General features: G+C 52.2%; 10 protein-coding genes across 10 annotated transcripts; 5 read left to right on the forward strand and 5 right to left on the reverse strand.

The window, feature by feature from the left end:
* Positions 1 to 261: 261 nt before the first annotated feature.
* On the forward strand, positions 262 to 1,310 carry AAFC00_002993 (uncharacterized protein; the record flags this gene model as incomplete). The annotated part of the gene is made up of 2 exons (XM_069342397.1): positions 262 to 1,153; positions 1,210 to 1,310. 2 exons carry the CDS (start codon positions 262 to 264, stop codon positions 1,308 to 1,310), a joined length of 993 nt encoding a protein of 330 aa, XP_069198898.1.
* A 113-nt stretch (positions 1,311 to 1,423) lies between these two features.
* AAFC00_002994 (uncharacterized protein) lies at positions 1,424 to 2,597 on the reverse strand (the record flags this gene model as incomplete). The annotated part of the gene is made up of 2 exons (XM_069342398.1): positions 1,424 to 1,464; positions 1,526 to 2,597. The coding sequence occupies 2 exons, from the start codon at positions 2,595 to 2,597 to the stop codon at positions 1,424 to 1,426; spliced, it is 1,113 nt and encodes a 370-aa protein (XP_069198899.1).
* Positions 2,598 to 3,300: 703 nt separating this feature from the next.
* AAFC00_002995 (uncharacterized protein) lies at positions 3,301 to 6,114 on the forward strand (the record flags this gene model as incomplete). Its single annotated transcript, XM_069342399.1, has 4 exons — positions 3,301 to 5,089; positions 5,164 to 5,481; positions 5,530 to 5,717; positions 5,776 to 6,114. The coding sequence occupies 4 exons, from the start codon at positions 3,301 to 3,303 to the stop codon at positions 6,112 to 6,114; spliced, it is 2,634 nt and encodes an 877-aa protein (XP_069198900.1).
* A 444-nt stretch (positions 6,115 to 6,558) lies between these two features.
* AAFC00_002996 (uncharacterized protein) lies at positions 6,559 to 8,258 on the forward strand (the record flags this gene model as incomplete). The annotated part of the gene is made up of 2 exons (XM_069342400.1): positions 6,559 to 6,564; positions 6,633 to 8,258. 2 exons carry the CDS (start codon positions 6,559 to 6,561, stop codon positions 8,256 to 8,258), a joined length of 1,632 nt encoding a protein of 543 aa, XP_069198901.1.
* Positions 8,259 to 8,430: 172 nt separating this feature from the next.
* AAFC00_002997 (uncharacterized protein) lies at positions 8,431 to 10,439 on the reverse strand (the record flags this gene model as incomplete). Its single annotated transcript, XM_069342401.1, has 4 exons — positions 8,431 to 9,664; positions 9,723 to 9,880; positions 9,953 to 10,183; positions 10,257 to 10,439. 4 exons carry the CDS (start codon positions 10,437 to 10,439, stop codon positions 8,431 to 8,433), a joined length of 1,806 nt encoding a protein of 601 aa, XP_069198902.1.
* A 473-nt stretch (positions 10,440 to 10,912) lies between these two features.
* AAFC00_002998 (uncharacterized protein) lies at positions 10,913 to 11,999 on the forward strand (the record flags this gene model as incomplete). The annotated part of the gene is made up of 2 exons (XM_069342402.1): positions 10,913 to 11,023; positions 11,094 to 11,999. 2 exons carry the CDS (start codon positions 10,913 to 10,915, stop codon positions 11,997 to 11,999), a joined length of 1,017 nt encoding a protein of 338 aa, XP_069198903.1.
* Positions 12,000 to 13,108: 1,109 nt separating this feature from the next.
* AAFC00_002999 (uncharacterized protein) lies at positions 13,109 to 14,437 on the forward strand (the record flags this gene model as incomplete). Its single annotated transcript, XM_069342403.1, has 2 exons — positions 13,109 to 14,216; positions 14,277 to 14,437. The coding sequence occupies 2 exons, from the start codon at positions 13,109 to 13,111 to the stop codon at positions 14,435 to 14,437; spliced, it is 1,269 nt and encodes a 422-aa protein (XP_069198904.1).
* Positions 14,438 to 14,696: 259 nt separating this feature from the next.
* AAFC00_003000 (uncharacterized protein) lies at positions 14,697 to 15,562 on the reverse strand (the record flags this gene model as incomplete). The annotated part of the gene is made up of 2 exons (XM_069342404.1): positions 14,697 to 15,232; positions 15,289 to 15,562. 2 exons carry the CDS (start codon positions 15,560 to 15,562, stop codon positions 14,697 to 14,699), a joined length of 810 nt encoding a protein of 269 aa, XP_069198905.1.
* A 1,058-nt stretch (positions 15,563 to 16,620) lies between these two features.
* Positions 16,621 to 17,536, reverse strand: AAFC00_003001 (uncharacterized protein; the record flags this gene model as incomplete). Its single annotated transcript, XM_069342405.1, has 2 exons — positions 16,621 to 17,203; positions 17,334 to 17,536. The coding sequence occupies 2 exons, from the start codon at positions 17,534 to 17,536 to the stop codon at positions 16,621 to 16,623; spliced, it is 786 nt and encodes a 261-aa protein (XP_069198906.1).
* Positions 17,537 to 17,750: 214 nt separating this feature from the next.
* On the reverse strand, positions 17,751 to 19,367 carry AAFC00_003002 (uncharacterized protein; the record flags this gene model as incomplete). Its single annotated transcript, XM_069342406.1, has 5 exons — positions 17,751 to 17,931; positions 18,053 to 18,161; positions 18,263 to 18,568; positions 18,628 to 19,182; positions 19,256 to 19,367. 5 exons carry the CDS (start codon positions 19,365 to 19,367, stop codon positions 17,751 to 17,753), a joined length of 1,263 nt encoding a protein of 420 aa, XP_069198907.1.
* Between the last annotated feature and the right edge of the window lie 1,189 nt (positions 19,368 to 20,556).

Below are 20,556 nucleotides of genomic sequence, written 5' to 3' on the forward strand. Positions count from 1 at the left end.
CATGCCGGGCATAAAAAAAGCCAAGAGCTGACTCGCGCTTGCATCCGTGGTTATGCCACTTCACGTGTGATTTGCGATTTGTGATTCATACAAGTGAAGTGGAAGGGCTTCGGATGAAAGCGACATCGGCCGTGGGGAAAGTCAACCAGTCAGCGGCCGGACTTTTTGCCTGCTTTGCTTTCGATAAAGGTTTGGAAGGGAGTGGTCATCCTACCTAGGTATCCTTTGTATGTGGTCAGGTTCAACTTGTCACACAAGCAAATGGCCTCGAAAAGACTATGGACCGCGTGGTCCAATGAGGCGTCCTTGACCAAACTCGTACAGAGATGCCTTCCCAGGCAGAGATTGGCGTCGGTGGTTCCTTCCCGCAGCTCGTCGTCTTCGACCTCAGCTATCGCATACAAGGCGCTGCACCGTCGCGTCAACCCATTGCCTCCGGCATCGACCATCCCTTCCGTCTCCCCAGCTGCTGCTGTTTCCAGCATCATCTATGAGACCCCTCTTCCTTCCCAGGCTCCTCCCAAGCGCCATGTGCTGAACTGTCTGGTGCAGAACGAGCCGGGTGTCCTTTCCCGTGTGTCTGGTATCCTCGCAGCAAGAGGCTTCAACATCGACAGTCTTGTTGTCTGCAACACCGAGGTCGAGGATCTCTCTCGCATGACCATTGTCCTTCAGGGTCAGGATGGCGTCGTCGAGCAAGCTCGCCGCCAGCTCGAGGATCTCGTGCCCGTCTGGGCTGTTCTGGACTACACGGCTGCACCGCTCGTCCAACGCGAGCTGCTGTTGGCCAAGGTCAGCATCCTCGGTCCAGAGTACTTCGAGGAACTTCTCGCGCACCACAGGGAGATGACGGATGCCGAGGCACAGCTGCAGAGCCACGACCTCAGCCCGGAGGAGATTGAGGCGCACAAGAAGGCGCAGAACGAGGCTCTGCGCCAGGACTTCCACCCCAGCCGATTGCCCCCCAGCGAGGCTCTGAGACACAAGCACCAGCATCTCGAGACCATCACTCACCTGACTCATCAATTCGGCGGCAAAGTGCTCGATATCAGCAATAATAACTGCATTGTTGAAGTGTCAGCAAAGCCTTCGAGGATTGACTCATTCATGAAGCTCATTGCTCCATTTGGCATTCTGGAGAGTGCCAGAACTGGTGAGTCACACTCGGGGATTGGCAAAATGGTCTTTTACATGACTGACATTTCACAGGTTTAATGGCTCTTCCGAGATCACCTCTCAACGAACCTGATGAGCTCGAGGAGAAGGAGGCAGAGGATGTTGTCGATGCAAGCACCTTGCCTCCAGGTTAAGCTGCTCGGCAATCGCTATCTAGGAGTACGGAATCGGGTTCAAGACACAGAGATGGCAGGCACGCGGGCATCAACATGGGGTTGTGGCATTACATTTGTATTATCGGATTGTATCAGATCTTTCCCTTGTTCACTACAAAGGCTTCCAGTGCAGCTGTGAAGGAGTAAGCATGAATCAAGGAACGAGTCAAACGACATGTATCCGGCAAACTCACCGACGGCAGCCCAGAGTCTGTTTTCGGCTTCTTGGAAGACCAGACTCTTTGGGCTGTAGAAGACCTCATCGCTCACTTCTTCGGGGTGACGAGGCAAACAGTGCATGAATTGCCAGCTCTGCTTGGCGCCTCCCCTATCTGCCAATTCCTTGGTGATCTGGAAGCCCTCGAAGGCCTTCATGCGCTTGATGCTCTCCTCCTCTTGACCCATTGAGACCCAGGTGTCAGTGACAAGGATATCTGCATCCTTGACGGCTTCCTCTGGGACAGTGGTTTCGGTAAGGGAGCCGGGGTTGGGTGCGCTCTTGGCAGCAGCTTGGATGATGTCGCGCATAGAAGCAGGGATCTCGTAGCCCTTGGGTGTCGCTACCGCGACGTCGACGCCGAGCTTGGCGGCGCCAATGGCGAGGTCAAACAGCACGTTGTTGGCGTCTCCAACCCAAGCAATCTTCTTTCCCTCCAAGCCTAAGCTGTCGGCGGCGGTCGTCTGTGCAGTGGGGAAAGCTTCGTGGATGGTGAGGAAGTCGGCGATGGTCTGAAGAGGATGGTAGAGATCGCTCAGGGCGTTGATGACAGGGACGGACGAGTGTTTGGCCAGATCGGCGACGTCGCTGTGGCCATTGACTCGTGCGACGATGCATGAGACCATGGAAGAGATGACGACCGACGTGTCGTAGAGAGACTCATTGACGCCTAGCTGGATGTCGTCCTTGCCTAGGAACATGGGGTGACCGCCCATGAGAGCGACAGCAGCTTCTGTGCTCACGCGCGTCCTGGTCGATCTCTTGCTGAAGGTCAAGGCCACCGACTGCCCGGTGAGGGTGTCTTTCAGAGAGGCGGGAACATTGCCAGACTTGACGGCGGTCTTGTGAGATGCAGCACTTCGGACAAGCTTGGTCAACTCTGAGGGAGTCAGATCAGCAATTGACATCAAGTGTCTTGGAGCGAATGGTGAAGTAGCTGGCGTGCTTGGTGTAGCCGACGAGGTGGCATATCGCCTGACGAGGGACGCGGCGGTCTTGCTCTGCAGCCTCAATGACGAAGCTGCGTGCAGAGATGGTAGAGGAGCCATTCTTGGGCAAAAAAAAGAGACAGAAGAAAACAAGGACAAATCAACGTCCAATGAGTATATATCGACAGCTGCTGTATGGTACAGCACTTGTATGCCTGTGTTGGTTCCGATGTGTCATAAGCTTTTCTGCTTACCTTTGTGTCTTTGCTATTTCTTCCGCACAGACCCCCTCGCGCCTTATCGCAGTGATAAGATGACTATGATCAGATAAGATTACAAGCTCCACTTCTTCGAGTCACGCAATGTGCAAGCAAGATCGATCACCCGACTCGTATCGTGTCATCGACAGATCACCTTGGTCGTGCATGACTTAGATATTGAGATGAACTAGCAGCCATGGTAGTACATGTGTTCGTCGAGAACGTCATATGGACACCTCCAGCATAAGGTATTCATCCACTCGTAGCATCTGCAGAAGATAGCTTAGCTTACATGTTACCTTTCTTGGCATATCGATATCGGCTAAGAGGTACAAGCAAGGTACGGTACCCTTAGGGCTACTTCTCCGCCCTCTCCTCCACACCTTCCGTCGTTCATAGTGCATTGCATCACCACCTGCCGTATACCACACTCATATCACATCCTTCTTCATTTGTCCACAATCCCTCTACAAATACACATCTGCGCTGAGCGCACAATGGCCAGACTGACACGGCAGTCATCCACAAAGGCGCAGTAAAGCGCAATAGATCCATTATCAGTCATGTCCGAGCACGCTTCCATACCTCCTAACTCCGAGTCGACGTCGGCAGGTCCAGCATCGCCCGCCCGTTCGACTCGTTCACACAAATCATCTTCGGTCGGGACGGGAACAGAATACACAGATACCCATGCTTCCGAGTACACTCCGCTCTTAGCTCGGCCCGATGGCGATGAAGAAGAGGCAGACGAAGCTCAGAACGATGACAGCGAGCGGTCGTTCTCGGCCGCCGCTCTATTGCGCACATTCCAAGGCAAACACTCCAGAGCTTCTCGCAGATGGCCCAGTTTGCTAGCACTGCTGTTGCTGTGTTTACTTGTGCTCCTCATAATAGTCTTTGCTTTCTTTGCTCCTGCTGTGGTTCAGCAGTATGCCATGCAGGCCGCCACCTTCGAGCCGACCAGCCTGTCTATTCATTCCTTTACTTCAGATGGGGTAAAAGCGCGCATCCAGGGCGATTTTACCATGGACGCCTCCAAGGTCAAGAAGAAGCCAGTGAGAGATCTGGGCCGTTTTGGAACCTGGATTGCGAGGAAGGTCGAGACGGGACAGTCCCAGGTGCAGGTCATCCTACCGGAATATGGCGACATTGTGCTAGGCACGGCCGAGATTCCTCATCTTCTTCTCGATATACGGAACACACACACGACCCACATCGACGTCCTTGCAGACCTGCATCCAGGCGATGTGGATGGCATCCGGCGCATGGCCGTCGACTGGCTCGATGGCAGACTTGGTCAACTACGCGTTCGAGGCGAGGCTTCTGTGCCATTGAAGTCTGGACTTCTCAATCTTGGTCGCCAGACCATCTCCCAGACTCTGCTATTTGCCGGCCAGCACATACCAACTATGCCTGAATACAGGATTCACAAGTTGAATCTTCATGAGGTGGACTTGCCCGATGCTCGAAGAGGCATCCAAGGCAATGTCTCCATATCTGTCCGCAATCCTTATCCCTTGGACTTCGTCGTGCCACCTTTGGGATTTGTCCTACTCGTGGACAACTGCGCCGCCGCCGATCCTTATATTGAGCTAGCAGACGCAACCACCGACGAGCTGCATGTCGAGCCCAAGCGCACCATTGATGTCAATGCCAGCGCCTTCGTACGTCGCCTACCCGACTCCTTCACTCAAGCATGTCCAGGGACCCATGAGTCTCCCATGGATGCTTTCCTTGCTTCTTATATCCGTGGTAAGGACACTACAGTGTATGTACGTGGCTCCGACTCGCCGTCTCTGGACACCCCTCGTTGGATCATCGACCTCGTGTCGGACATTATTGTTCCTGTGCCAGTGCCAGGACATAGCTTTGGTCAATTGATCAAGAACTTCACACTTGCGAATGTGAACTTTGGCCTACCCAATCCTCTCGCCGAAACCGGCACGCCAGAAGCAAGCCCACGGATATCAGCAGAGGTTAAAGCTCTCATCTCACTCCCAGAGGAGATGAACTTCAACCTTGACGTGAACGCAATCTCTGCAGATGCCGATGTCTTCTATCATGGTTCGAAGCTTGGCCGTCTTGACTTGAGCAAATGGCAAGCTGCAAACTCCACTCGCGTCGAGAGTACAGACGATGAAGGTCCACTGCTCGCCGTGCGGTCCGCGATAGAAGATGTGCCACTAGAGATAACGGACGACGATGTGTTTTCTGATGTTATTCAGGCCATGCTGTTCGGTGGAAAGAGCGTCATCTTGGCGATCAAGGCCAACGTCAACGTGAAGCTAAACACAGCACTCGGAGATCTCGTTGTGAGGAAGGTCCCGGCCGAAGGCGTAGTGCCGGTCAAACGTTCGTGATTCTCTATTGTATTCTCTCCTTCGTATGCGTTAGTGGGCTTATATAGCTAATACCAGGTTGATCAGCCATCAATCGAGGAAACATTGGTGCATTCAAACCTGAGATAAGCAATCTTCAGATCCTCGAGACCGGGAAGAGCTCCATCACTTTCTCGGCGCTTGTCAATTTCACCAATCCGACGGAATACTCGGCCGTGGTACCTTACGTTGACATTCACATCTTGACAAACGGCACGCTGCTGGGACACGCTACAGCCAAGACGCTGAGCATCGGACCTGGAATGAACACGAATATCCCAGTCACTGCGGTGTGGGACCCAATGGTCATGGGAGGACAGCATGCTCGGGCGGTGGGGATTGAGTTTCTGTCCCAGTACATTTCAGGTATGTCAACAGAAATGAATTAGTAAATTGATGGCTGACGTTCAACAGGCTACAATACCACCATTACTCTCAGAACCTACGAGGGCACAATACCTTCGCAGCCAGCCTTGGGACGAGCCTTGGAGGATTTCCAAGTCGACTTGCCTACACCCAACCTGCGTGGGCCCCCGCGGGATGGTGAAGGTGACGGCAATGGCGATGGCGAGGAAGGACCTCATTTCATTGAGGACGCTACGGTATGTCACAAGCAACTATAGGAGTAGAATTGTCACTTCTAACGGCGCGCCGCTGCAGATGCACCTATTCACAAGTACAGCGACGTTCACGCTTCTATCACCACTGAAGACGTCGACGTTGTACGTCACGTCCATCAATGCCACCGCATTCTATCGCGGTGACGAAGTCGGTCACATCGATTACGATTTGCCGTTCGCCGTTCCTCCTGGCGCAACAAAGTCGCCGAGACTACCAGTGCAGTGGAACTTGGGCAGTGTAGGATACGATGCGGTTCGTCGCGCCCTTGGAGGCACGCTGAGGCTGGCGGCGAGAGCAGTGGTTGGCATCAAGATTGGGGATTGGGAGGAGCGGATATGGTATCGGGGCCGTGGTATCGGCGCGAACATACGCTTGTAATTCGGCTACGAAGATTGAAGTGTGAGTTTAGTGATTTATGAAGGGCGTTTTGGGGGGTTTCGTGGTTATCAACTGGCCCTTTCGTGCGCGCATGCAGCGCATTCTTCTTGATTATGACGATGTTGCGACTGTTGTCTCTAATGATACCGATGTGCGGTATTACAGCTTAACAGATACAATGGACGAGCATATGGCCTACTGTAGTGTGTGATCATGGACTGTGCAATTAAGAGGGAGATCGATCAATCAATCACAGCTCGGTTCGGCCCGCGCGAAAATCGCCAGCATGTGATTTCGCGGGGAAATGCGGAGATATCAGACCTTGTGGAGTGACTCTCGGGGGGGATATATTGTGTATCTTGTGTATCTTGTGCAATCTTGTGTTTCCCATTCGACAATAACATATTCGATCTCGGGGATCTACGGGGTTATTTGTCTGTTATCATGGAGGTGAGAAAACGCAAAGTGACAGGGTCAATGACCGGCAGGGACAACCCTTGCTGATATTCTGATCTTAGCCACAGACGAAGGATATCACGCGGTCCACTTCTCGATCGAGAAGGTCCCATACCAACCTCTCGAACCTGCGTCTCGCGCCTCTCTCAACCAATGTCTCAAGCAATGATAAAAACAGCAGAGTCCTTGTTCTTGTCTCTGATGATCCAGACATGAGCTACCAGGTCCACCACAGCTCTTACATCCAGGACAGATCGGCGCCCTCGACCCCAGGCATCCTCGGTCGAAGCTCGAGTCGACACAAGCTGAGCGGTGGACTGAGTCGTCGACTGTCTATTCACACTACCGAAAGCGGAGTTCCCACGTATGCTGCTGTGGCTATCAATCGTGACGGCACGCCTCTGAATGGGCTGCGCCCTGACGCGACGCGTCTAGTCGAGATCCCCAAGGCGAAAAGCGATGCTGCTTTGCTCTACGCCGACAGAGATGCTGCGGCTACTACTGCTACTGCTGCCCATTCTGCTAACCTTCACACGCACTTTGCTCCTTACACCAGCGGAGACAGACACTTGCTGCCTTTACGCCACCATCGACGCTCTCACACTAGTGGTGGTGCTCGGTCACGAAACGACGGGGCAAGCGAGGACAACTGGCTGACGCGCGCTGCTCTCACGACAACGAGTATCCTGCGCGAGTCGAAAGGTCAATCATGGCTCTCCTCGCACCAGTCCTCGACGTCGTTGATCGGCGCCGCAGAGCGCGATCACAGCACCTATCACTCTCCATATACCTCCTTTTCCGCCTCGGCGTCTGACAACGAAGACGAGTCTACGCAGCAGTCGCGCGCGAGCCTGGCTTCACTGGATCGTTCATCACACAGGAACAATTCCTTCTTCGCAGACGACGAGTTGAGCCCCGACACGCCTCGTCGGCCACACTACTTTCACGCACTAGACACCAATCCGACGAGCAGCAAGAGCGCAAGCAGTCCCTGGGGAAGCCGCTTCGGCAGCCGCGCAGCCAGTGCACGGAACAGTCGACGAGGCAGCCATGTAGATCTGCTTCACCACGCCGAGTCCAACGACGACAACGATGGCCTCCGCACTCCGACGTTCGTATCTGCTGCTGCATCCCCGGCTCTGCATCGTCACCACATCGCTGCTACAGCCGACGATTACTTCTCCACTCCGCGCCAAACACCCTCGGCCGCAGCGACGAAAGCAGCAGGCATGGAGCCGGACTTTGTGAACCTACAAGAAAGCGACGTGCTAGACAACGAAGACGACTACGAAGAAGACGCAGAGGTCGAAGTCGCGAGACTGACGCGCGAGCAGAGAGAGCGCTTGACTCAGAGGTCGTTGTTCGGTGGGTTCGTGGATAGGCTTGTGGGGTGGAGTCTATTTGATGTTGATGAAGACACTAATGACGATGCTGATGCTGATGTTGGTGATGGAAGTAAGACGGGGCTCCACAATGGCAGAATTGAGAGTAGCGGGAAGAAGCAAGAATATGACGATGGCAATGGTCAAGTCGTAAAGGATGGGGTCACAAGGAAGCAACTCCAGGTCCCGGGATTAGCAGGTGAAGAAGAAGCAACCAATACAGAGGCCAGCGGTGGAGAAGACGGCGAGGGCGGATGGCAAGATGCCGCGTGGTTGCTCAGTCTGGCATCAAAGGTGATTTTATGATGCATGATCCGAAGTTTTGATATTCTCTTTTTGCTTTGCTCGAAACCTGCTTCTGGTTTCGGATATCGGACGAGTAATCTTTTGAATCCATCCAACGATGCATGATTCTCTCCTCCATTTCCACGCAAATCCAGAAACCGCATCCTTGTATCTGCACTTGCCAGCGCTCTCCTTATGTCTCACTCCCCATGTCCTTCTTGAGCACAACCACATCTCCCTGCCTCCTCCAGTCATCGTGCCAGTGAGTGTTAAAGACCTCCCACCCGGTCGAATACCTACTGCCCTCCAGGAAATCAGCCATGACGGGACTCAGCTGCTCGAAGAAAACCAGATAATCAGGCCACGGCATGCCCGCCTCCTCCATCCCCTTTTGCGTATCTTCGGTTGCATTACCACTTCTAGAAATCAAAGACAAATCCTGCATATTCTCCCTCAGCCACGCTCGCGGGTCCTGGTAGAAGACATCCGCTTCGTCGAGGTACGTTGCCCGCTGATCAAGAGGAACGTCGATCGGGGGTTCGCATGTCAGCATGCGCGCTTCTATGCCTTCGTAGACTAAGTGGCTTCTCCACGGCGTGCTGTGGCAGGGCATGAGGAACAAGACCGTCATTTTGCCCGTTTTCTTGTTGTCTTCCTTTGTAAATGCGTCGAGGGCGGGGAGGTAGTGCGTTTCGTATTCTGCTCGTAAGGTCGTCACGACGTCTAACACTCCTCTTTGGTGGACTGTACAGATGTACCATGCGAGTATGAGGTCGAGCACGACTATGCTGCACAGCACGAGCCGTTTCAGGGTGTTGAGGGGAAGACGACGACCGGCGCAGAAGAGCCAGAAGGGTTCGGCGCTGAGGACGTGTAGGAGGGGGAGGAGAGGATAGATGAAGCGCACTTCTTTGTGGGCGATGAGGCTCATCGAGGTCATGAAGATTAGGATTGTCAGTGTAAGGGTTTCCAGGGTCGAGGATCTCTTGTCGATACTCGGGATCGCGGCTGGTGTGTTCCGAATGGATGATTTGGTTCGTCCAGAGAGACAGACTCGATATATGCCCCATGCTGCAAAGGGAAGAGATGTCGTCAATAGCAAAGGTAGACCCTCGGTGATGTAGTAGTCGGGTCGATTGCGGCCGTAGAAAACCGCGAGTGATTGCACGACATTGAAATGCACAAAGCGAAGAGGGGGAAATGTCCATTCGCCATAATAGAGACGGTCAGCCGTTACAGAAACAGCGACTACTCCCAGGCCAGATGGGATCGCGGCCTTGGTCTCGACGAGCAGAGCTCTGATGGTAGCTGTAAACCGGAAGCGTGCTGCATAGGCTGCCGTGCAGATCACAACGACCAGCCAGATTATGATATTTGTCGGCCGGAGAATCGTTGCTACTGCGGCAAAGACGAAAGCAATGCACATTCTGTGGTGATCTCTGTTTAGTGAGACCATTCGGGTCTGGCATACTGGATGCAACCAACCTATTGTGTTCCTGCCGCGTGTCATGCTCGTCAACCCCGAGTGACGCATCAAAGGGCCACCAGTAGAGTGCCACCGCCGTCAGAGTAGTCTCGAGCGAGTTTGACAATGTACGTGTGGAGCAAAACAATTGCCACGGACTCAGCACGGTGAGGGGCAGCTGAGATAAGAGAAGTGAGCAATTCTGTTATTGGATCTCACACTATGCAAAACGAGATGATGTGGCACCTACAACGTGAAAGGCGGGTGTTCTCCCACGCCCATACACCTTTACAGCTAATGCAACGGTGTAATAATCTGTCAATGCAGCAAAAACCGCCTGGACCAGCTTCGGTGCAGCGAGCAGCATCTCAGTACGGAGAGGTGGAAGTATACCAAAAGCAGACGAGAGTGCATCGACTATACGATACACAGCAGCAAACAAGAGAGGGTGTAGAGAAGAGCGTAGCCTTTGTCGCCATTCCTGATTGGGGTGCAAATCTCAGAATAATAATCTTACAGTGTTGGAGGTTTCTACGATATGTAGTCTGTCTTACCCAGGTTATAGATGCTCCGCTATCGCCGCCAAAAGCAGCATTCCATGCGGGCTCGAGCGATTGATAGTACTCGTCTGGCTGGAAAAAGGTCGAGAGCTGGGTTGCGTTGAAGACTCGGAAGGCCAGCAGCATCCAGAATAGCTTATCACGCAGCAGTGACACCCTTCTTGCAGAGGGGTCCATTTTGCAAGGGTGCCGTGGAACTATGGCAAGTTCTGCTAAATAAGCACGCCGGGTGCTATGTGGTTGTTGATATTCGAGAACCCCTTATAAGCATTTTAGATGAACACTCTGTATCAATACGAGACGCATGTATTCATAGCTCCATCGTGACAGATATCGGAAACAACAACGACAGCGACACGCGACGATGAATAGCAGATTCGAGATGCAATGTTGATTTTGAGAGAGAAATCATTGTCTACCACCAGGTCGCCGCTATAGACGATGCATGCCAAGGCCAGGGAGCGATGACAACGACGACGTCAGCGATTAACATTTCTGGTATAATGTTTTCCCGTACAGAATGCTTTATCATCGAGCGCATTCTCATGCAGGTATTACGCTCATTTCGAATCGCTGAGTTCTGCCTGCCACGAAGACAGTGCGTCGTTCGATATACAATTCATTCGTTCAACACTCCACGACTCGTCAGAATGGCTTCCACACCGACCAATACCGCCGCCGCCACTGCACCGGCAGTCGATCCTCTCTCGACAGGCCTGAGTGCAATAGACGATGACACAAAGACACTGAGATATGCTGATGTTGGTTCGCGCCCCCGAGATTCCACACCCGACTCTCAAACCACGACACTGACTCTCGGCGCATTTACAGATCGGTATCAACCTGAGTGATCCCATATTTCGAGGCGAATACCACGGCAAAAAAGCCCACGAAGATGATCTCGCTCACGTTATCCAACGCGCTCTGAGGGCAGGCTGTCGCAAATTCATGATCACCGGTTCAGATCTCCCCGAGTCGCAAAAGGCACTCGAACTGGCGGAAGCGTATCCCGGTCTTTGCTATGCGACCGTGGGCGTGCATCCCTGCTCCTCGAAGAGCTTCGACGAGTATCCTGAAGGGCGAGCTGCGTTGCTAGCAGCGATCCGCGAATTGGCGCTGAAAGCAAAAGCTGCGGGCACAGCGGCTGCTTTTGGCGAGTTCGGGCTCGACTATGACAGGCTCCACTACGCCGACAAAGAGACGCAGATCAAGGCGTTCAAGGCTCAGCTAGACGTCGCTGTCGAGTTGCAATTACCTCTGTTCTTACATCAACGCGCTGCCGCCGAGGACTTCGAGGCGATCATGCGTGAGCGACTCGACGAGCTACCCAAACGAGGATGCGTGCACAGCTTCACAGGAACATTAGAAGAGATGAAGCGGATCGTGGACATGGGTTTCGATGTGGGCATTAACGGTTGCAGTCTCAAGACCGAAGACAATGTCGCAGTCGTCAAGGAAGTGCCGTTAGAGAGACTACAGATCGAGACCGACGGTCCATGGTGTGAGATGAGACCTTCGCACGCAGGGTCGAAATATCTCAAGGACGCACCGGCGTTGCCCAAAGCCGTCAAGAAGGAGAAGTGGACGGCAGAAACCATGGTCAAGGGCAGAAACGAGCCGTGCGCGATCAGCAGTGTGGCATATGCAATCGCCAACATCAAAGGAATACCTGTCGAGGAAGTATGCAAAGCGGCATGGGACAATTCAATCAAGATGTTTGGCCTCGGCGAGCGATGATTGAAGTATTCATATCTTTCTTCGTCTCATATCTGTATCAGGTGCAACACCCTAGTATACACTGTGGCTCACATAGAATAGAAAGAGGATTCAAAAACACAATATGTATATCTGCATCGCTTATCGTATGCAGCGGATTTTAATTGCTATCCTGCCTTGCATCTTCTCCAGGTATACTAACAATTAACCAGCCTGGTTGACTGCCTCTCCAACGCGCCGCGGCCTTCTCTCCCACCCCGCACACACATACAGGCAACCTAAGGTAACTTTTGCCCCACTCACTCACTCCGTGGATCCACTTGCCTCCCTTAACCAAGATACTTGTACATGCAGCGGGAGAACTGTACGTCAGCACCAACAACAACAACAACAACAACAACAACAATGACCTTATCCATGGCTTATATCTCAGAAGACCCCCTCGAAGAGCAGAGCATCACAGCTGACAGTACTGTACAAATCGCCTCTCGGCAATCATTACAGCGAGCCAAAGCCCAGCCTGCGGCTATGACTTTGTATGAGGAAGTCCCGTGACAGACGCCAAGCACGCGGTAGCTACGATACTTCTGTACCTACACAGTACATACAGTATAGTCGATGTGGGGTCACACTCGACCATCACTGACCACCAGGCATTCCTGTTCAATTGCCGATGATAGAAGATCAGACGATTGTCGGGGATTGGAATGACTTGCCTTGCCTTACTCTTGCTCGTTACTTGCTATCGAACTGGGCGAGGGAAGTAGGTGATGGGGAATTGCTCAATAAGACTTTGGACAGGTTTTGAGTCTGTCTCTTTACAATACTACCCGGGGAAAGGGCAGATCGGTGGCAACTCAGGCAAAAGAGGGTTCGGTGATAGATGGCGCGGAGAACCGGACCACCTTGGTGGACTACTGAGGAGCGAAGCGGCTATTGAGTTCTCGTAGTCTTATGATATATATCGGTGATTGAATTCATTTTTTGCTTTGTCTTGTATGTCGTGTTCTGCTATTTGTGCTTTTAATGTGAAGACGACTGACGACCGAGATCTTGTATTCACGCCTGCTTATCCCGGATATACACACATAGATCTAGTTTCCCGGGCAAGGCAATACATTCAATTCAAGATGAGCAACAAATCATCCTCGAACCCCAATAACCACTACCAAAAGCCGCCGCCAGAGAAGACGTCAGAGTACGCATCCGCCGACAAACCGCCTCTATCCACCATTCTGAACCTTGACGACTTTGAGACGGTAGCCTCAAGGACGCTCGATAAGAAAACATGGGCGTTCTACAGCTCGGCGGCGACGGACCTGCACACCCTGACGCAGAACCGATCGTTCTTCTCGCGCATCTGGATGCGCCCGCGCGTGTTGCGCAATGTCAGCAGTGTGGACACGAGCACGAAGATGTTGGGTCATGATATTGGGGCGCCGTTCTTCGTCAGTCCTGCTGCGCTGGCTAAGCTGGTCCATCCGGATGGTGAATTGGCTATCGCGAGGGGGTGTGCGAGACCGGAGACGGTGATCCCGCAGTGTGTCTCTACCAATGCGTCGTATGCGCTTGAGGATATCGTTGCTGCTGCACCTACAGGAGATGGCGGTGGCGAGGGACAGAAGCATCCCTTCTTCTTTCAGCTCTATGTTAACAAGGATCGCAAACAGTCGGAAGAGCTGCTGAGGAAAGTAAGAAAGCTAGGAGTATCCACTGTCTTTCTCACTGTCGATGCACCAGTGCCAGGTAAACGGGAGGCGGACGAGCGCGTGCAATCGGACGAAAGCATGAGTGCGCCAATGTCAGGGGCCAAAGCAGTAAATGACAAGAAAGGCGGAGGACTGGGTCGAATCATGGGAAGCTACATCGACAGCAGTCTCAGCTGGGACGACTTGCCGTGGTTGAAGAGTGTGTGGGACGGCAAGATCGTGCTCAAAGGCATCCAAGGCGCTGCAGATGCAAAGCAAGCAGCGGACGCAGGCGTCGACGGCATAATCCTGAGCAACCACGGTGGCAGGAGTCTGGACACCTCACCGCCTTCGATAATGGCATTGCTGGAGTGTCGACGATGTTGTCCAGAGATCTTCGACAACATCGAAGTCTATGTCGATGGAGGCATTCGAAGAGGCACAGATGTGTTAAAGTGTTTGTGTCTGGGTGCTACAGCTGTGGGCCTTGGCAGGTCTCCTTTATACGCCGTCAACTACGGCGAGGAGGGTGTAGCCCATCTCATTGACAGTAAGCCACTTTGCTTTCCCTTTGTTCATGACAATGCCACAATACTTACGTCGTATGCAGCCTTGAAAGATGAGATTGAAACTAGCATGAAGATGCTTGGCATCACCAACCTCTCACAGGTCCACCCAGGCCTGGTCAACACGCTGGATGTCGACCATCTCGTGCCTCAACGTCTCGAAGCCCCATACGAGACAGGACGACGACACATGGCGAAGTTGTAGACAAGCATCATCGCCGAGGGATGGTAGATGTGTGTGAAAGTGTAAAGATAACTGAAATAATTATGCATATAGCATCTACTTTTATACGAGTTTGGTTGCGTATGTGCATAATATCCCGAGGCTTCGCGACAGCCAGGGGCCGCAGTGCTGTCTGTAGGCAGAGCGTGTATGTGCGACAAAATGGAAATCAGAAGAAAAGACGTAACAAACATGACATATTGGTTTCGTGTCGGCGGGAGGACCATGCAAAATGCTTTGCTTATGCAGTAGCCTTGGCCGCCTCGACTTCAGTGCCAACACCGTCCTTGCGCTTCTCGCTACTTGAGTCGCTGTTGGCCTTTGGCTTGTCTGATTCGCTCTGCGTGCTGGAAGCATCGACGACCTTGAGGTTCTTCTCGGTGATGAGACCCTTGAGCCACTTGTTCTCCATTTCGAGTTGACCGACGCGTGCCTCGAGGAACTGCACCTTGTCCGACATTTCCTTTGCACTCTTCTCCAAAGCTTGCTCGCGCTGCTTCTTCTTGACTCGGAAGCGTGCGCTGGCAGCGGTGTTGCGGCGACGCTTATCCTCCTCGGCGGCATGGCGGGAGTGCTCCTCGAAGTCGGCGGGGGATGCGATGGACGCGGCGGTCGACTTCCTCTTCTCGCCGGTGACAGGCGAAGCAGCAAAGGCGGGCTGAGCGGGCTGCTGCGTAGGGTAGGGAGCGAGGGCGGTAGGAGGAGACGGCGGCAAGCTGTGGCCGGTCATGGACTGGGCTTGAGGGAAGCTGAAGTCTGGGAACTGGAAGGTAGGTTCTATAAAAGAATACGTTAGTCCATGCACACTGGCTCCTGCTTGAAGAAACACTCACGGTTCCCTTGAGCATCCTGGCCGACGACCACCGGGCCTTGTTGCGGTCGTGTCTGCGGCCGGTCGGCGGAGAAGAGGCCTCCCAGGTCATCCATCTTCGGCACAGACTCGTTCATGTCAAAGTCGAAGAATTGAGTGTTTGTGAACAAATCAAGGTCATCCTGGAAAGGGCCAAAGTCCGGCTGGGAGGCAGTGTCGGCAACCGAGGGGATTGTGTTGAGATTGGCAATGTATTGCGACACGTTAGGTGCGCGCCGACCATTGTACGACGACATGGCTGGGGGGGGGGGGGGCGTAATATTATTTATCCAGGTTGAGGGTTGAGATGTATGTCGCAGGAAATTATCGATATAGGTCGCAAAGAGGGGTAGGGATGTGCAGTTGTAGAGTTATTTGCACGTGGTCGGAGGATCTGGGTGGATTTGTAATGATGTCGTTGACTGCTGCTGCTTTGTGCGGCGCCGGCTTTGTCGAGTGCGCCCGGGCGGAAAGAACGCTTTGTCTGCGTGCAAAACGAGAAGGTACGTCGGAATTGGCGGTAAGGGACACAGTAGACCTGTGTAAAACAATGCGAGAAAAACAAGGATGTCGCTCGCCCTAAGTCATCAGAGACTCTGAGCTATTCGGGTAATTGAGTAGCTGGGGGTCCCTCTGTGCTGCGATACGATGAGAATTATTGGTCGTTGGTCGTGGACTTTCTGGTGGGATGTGATGAGGGCAGCAACAATAAGTGAAGAGGGGGAAGCGAAAGTGGGACGAGGCTTGTGCCCTGCGTTTCGCCGAGTCTGCAATCGTTGCATCGTCTCGAAGTACCGCGGTACCGTACCCTGTACATCGCGGTAGACCTCCGAATCTCGCGCGGATCCACACGATTTGCAGTGCGCCACACTCATTGGCTGTAACCTGGAAAATCATAGCCCCCACTTCGGGCAGCTTGCCGGCGGATGTCGGACCAGGCGACTCCCGTCACGCACAATGTCTCGAGTCTGCTTGTGATTTGTCTCTTGAAATTGCCTTATTGGTTCCTATCTTCTGTCCAAGTGGTTTAAAGCACCATGCAGCAGAGATACTGCTAAGCTACTATACTGCTATATCTGCACGCTACTCGTATAGTAGCTATAACAGACAGCATGTCAAGACCAAAATTACTAGTAGTATGAATCGTCAAACAAAAAAGTTACTAATGCCGATATCCATGCTTGGCTATCTGCCGACATCTCTCGATTCTTATGCATGTTGACCGTTTACAATCCATGTTAATTACTTTCCTGTCTGACTTAGCCAATACTCGTCTCAGAGCAAGCCTGAGTGACACATTCTGTCGACAAATCTTCTATGCCGGAGGAGGAAACTGTTTCCACTTAGACGTCCTCCTGGTCTCCTTGCTGGGCGGCGCCTCGACCTCTTGGTCCTCTTGACCTGCGCTATCTGGTTCCTCAAGCTTCCGCTTTTTGGTTGCCTTTGTGGACTTGCTGTCTGCCGCTACCGCTGCAGTGCCTGATCTCTTTCCGATAACATACGCAACCTTTTCCACTTCCAACGCTGTGACGGTCTGCCCCTCTGCCTGAAGTCTGTCCCTCACAGCCTGCACTAAAGGATACATTTGCTTATATTCGCCAATTGAATATTTGATCTTCCTGTCCCATCCTCGACCCTTGCCTTCCTCAAACGTAGTCCATCTGAACAACTCGTCAGAGAAAAAAGGGATGTTGACACTGTCGAAAACACTCAAGAGCAGCGTCGCCGTCGCAGGCCCGACTCCCCTCAGGTCCTTGGCAAGCATCGCTACCGCATCATCCCATCTTGTATTATTTGCGCCATAATAGGCGAATGCCGCCTTCGTGCTCTCTTCAACTGTTTCTTCCGCATTTGAAGCCACTAGCTTCTGGAGTGACGGTCTGAATGTGCCATGGGATCTGTATAGTATGCACATTACTACGCGTAAACTTTTGCATCTTCCTGTCCTCGCCGAATTGCGTGGTGTTTGAAGCAGAACATTACACTAGCGCATATTGCGTGATCGCCGGTGCTGCTGATTTCACGTACAGTTTCCAGTCCACCAGTGTTTGTATCTCGGCCTTTGTCAGGTAGGCGATCTCGCGTTCTGCTAGCGCTCGAGGGATGATCTCCAGGCGTTGCTGCTCGAGTTCGCCCACCTTCTCCGGCACCACATCTCCGTATCCATCCAATTCCGCTTTGAAGCGTTTCAAGCCGATAGTGTCACAGCGCAGCTCGTCGGAAGTCGACATTGTTGGTTGTGAATGATGTTGCATTCATGTCAATGAATCAACGGTGATATACAGTAGTATAGAGCGCACGGCCCAGCTGCGACACGGCTAACACAAGGTAAAGCCAAACTCTTACACGAAAGCATGTTCAAGGTGCCCTGGATCATGAACATATTTCCATATAATACGAATATCTCCTTTTCTACGTTCCATCTCTACATAACCTCGGACTCACTCAGAGCTTGGCCCTTTCCTGAATCAGGCTATACGCTTTTGGTAGTGACTCCAGCGCATCTCGATTGATCTGGCCAACATTCTGGTATCCAGCAACATTAAGCAAGATATCAAAATCTGCAAGAAGCGACTTCATCACATGGCGGACGCCAGTCTCGCCCATGATCGACAGACCCCAAACCCTATTGGATCAAGATGGTCAGCTGCAGGTAGATCTTGCATGACATAAAAGGCCTCGAAGCCTAGGGGTGGGGACCGTATGGCGACATCTACGTGGGAAAAGAAAAGGCGGATGTCGCTTACCATAGTCTGCCGACGAACACGAATTTGGCACCAATGGCGAGCGCTTTGAAAACATCGGCTGCGCCGCGTACTCCCGAGTCGTACATGATGTAGGTCTTGTCACCAACAGCTGTTGTATACCAATATCATTAGCAATGGATCCACATGATAGTGGAGTATGCAGAGATGGTTGAGGAGGAAGACGGGCGAATGTGTAGATGCAAGACTTACCATCGACAATTTGCTCTAGGGCGTCTAGACTGGCGACGGCGCCGTCAACCTGTCTGCCTGCATGATTGCTGACCACGATTCCGTCACAGCCAACCTCGACTGCTTTTCTAGCGTCGGCTACTGACTGGATGCCTTTCAATGCGAATGGCTTGCCTCCGCTCATCTCCTTCCATGTCTTGACCAGCCAGGGGATTTTCTCCCAGCTGTGTGCGCGACCATGCCACACATTGTCAATCCACTTTGCGCCTGCCTTGGCCGGGTCTTTCTTTGCGTCTATGCCTTGGGCAGCGAGTCTCTTCTGAAACACTATTGTTGCTCTCATTAGCCATCATTTGTCGATCAGCCCCTGACGAGAGCCCACTCACCTGGGTCAGAAGTGCCTAAATCCTGACCAATGCCCTTGTAGAAGGCATAGTTACTGGTGGCCACATCATCATGTCTCCAAGCCAATTGCCAAGTGTCGACGGTCAGAATGCAAGCCGAGAAGCCCGAGTCGATCGCTCTTTGCAACAAGGATACAGTCAATTCATCATCATGTGGCATATACAATTGGAAGAATCTCGGTCCCTCTCCATTGGCTGCACCCACGTCCTCGATCGGCTGCGATCCCGCCGTACTCAGACAATAAGGCAAGTTCAATTCCTTGGCGACTTTTGCAACAGGCAGCTCTCCAAGAGAATGATAGATCTTGTTGATGCCAATGGGAGCGAAGCCTATAGGCGCACTGACTTTGTGCCCCCATATCTCGGTGGCAGTGTCACGCTTGTTGGTATCGACCAGCGTACGAGGGATGATGCGGTGTCGATAGAACGCTTGTCTGTTGGCGAGGTGCGTGAACGATTGGCCGGCGTTGGAACTTGCGTAGTACCACCCGTTCTCAGTCAGGCGCTCTTTGGCTCGCTCCTCGAGTTTGTCGGGGTCTGTGGTCATTCGGAAAAATCAGCACTTGAGCGCCAGAAAAAGACTTGATTATTCTATGAGGATCATCCTTACGGGTGTTGAAAGGCGGGACTCTGCCCTCTGGCTCAGCCATGAAGTTCTCTCGTTGATACTCGGCATATTCGGGAGTGGTCCTGAAGTCCTTGTTTGGGTTCTTGGTATCCATTGTTGACCGCGAGGTGAAATCAGAGATAAAAGATGGGATAGGTCTATTGGAGTATTATGGATTATTCTGGAGTGGACGACTTAGAGATAGTATCAAAGTTGGATTGAAGTACTATGGAAATATGGTAAAGGTACTATGTATATGACTGAATCGTATCGATGAGATCAGACTTGGATCAGAGAGGGATATATACGCTTTCCATTATTCCCTACCTGACACTGTGGTTACACTGTGATATAATCACAGTGTAATCCCTACCACCCTCTTCCTTGTTTTACAACCCCTCCTGGACCTCACAAGATAACATCCTCCAGAAGTCATCGCTCGCGCGAGTAAGCAATGCCTTTATAACCAGATCAATAACCCAAATCACGGCTATTTCCCTCCTTGCACAAGATACAGCTACTGTCTTATTCACAAGCAATATGAGGGGGGTCACAAAAAGAGTAATGACGACCGTGAACGATCACAATGACTTCATCGAACATGCACCCCGGTAACTTGCCGGCTTTAAAGTGGATAAGGTAAGGTACTGTAGTGGGGGAATCGTCGTTCGTCGCTCCCAAATAGTCGCCCCTAAATAAACCCTGCATGTCCACGGTGAACAGACGGAGATAACGAGGATATAAAGCATCAGAGACGTAGGGTACAAATTACCTCCATACAGTGTGAGCGACCCTACACGGCCAGGTTACCGTAAGGTATGGTAAGGTTGATATATTATTGTACAGTACATCGATTGCCAGTGTGTTTGTGCGCACGGAGTCAAGATCCGGATCAAGCTTTTTTACCATGTTCTTGGTTTCCTTTCCTTTGGAAACTTCAAATGTGTTGGCTCGATTGGGTAGTTCCTTTCGCTGATCTTTACATCAAGGTACTTGTGCACATTGTTATACTGTACCTACTATGCCCTGCTAGGAAACATGGCTTACTATCTATGGCTACAATGATTGTGGGATGATATGCGTGGACAGTAGGTATACTGGGCATATGATGTTCTCGTCTCCGAGTGATATAGAGTTATAATGAACTACGTTTCTATCGAGCGAACACAGGAAGCATATTCAGAGTCTGGGGCAGGCGCATGGAGTACATCTCATCATAATGATGTCCTCAACTTATCGCAGAGAGACGGAACAATGCAGCTGACCTATGCTCAGAGAGCAGACGAATATGGATCGGAAATAAC

This window comes from Neodothiora populina (genome assembly GCF_041146345.1).
Source record: "Neodothiora populina strain CPC 39397 chromosome Unknown canker_contig_15, whole genome shotgun sequence".
NCBI classification, from domain to species: Eukaryota; Fungi; Ascomycota; class Dothideomycetes; order Dothideales; family Dothioraceae; genus Neodothiora; species Neodothiora populina.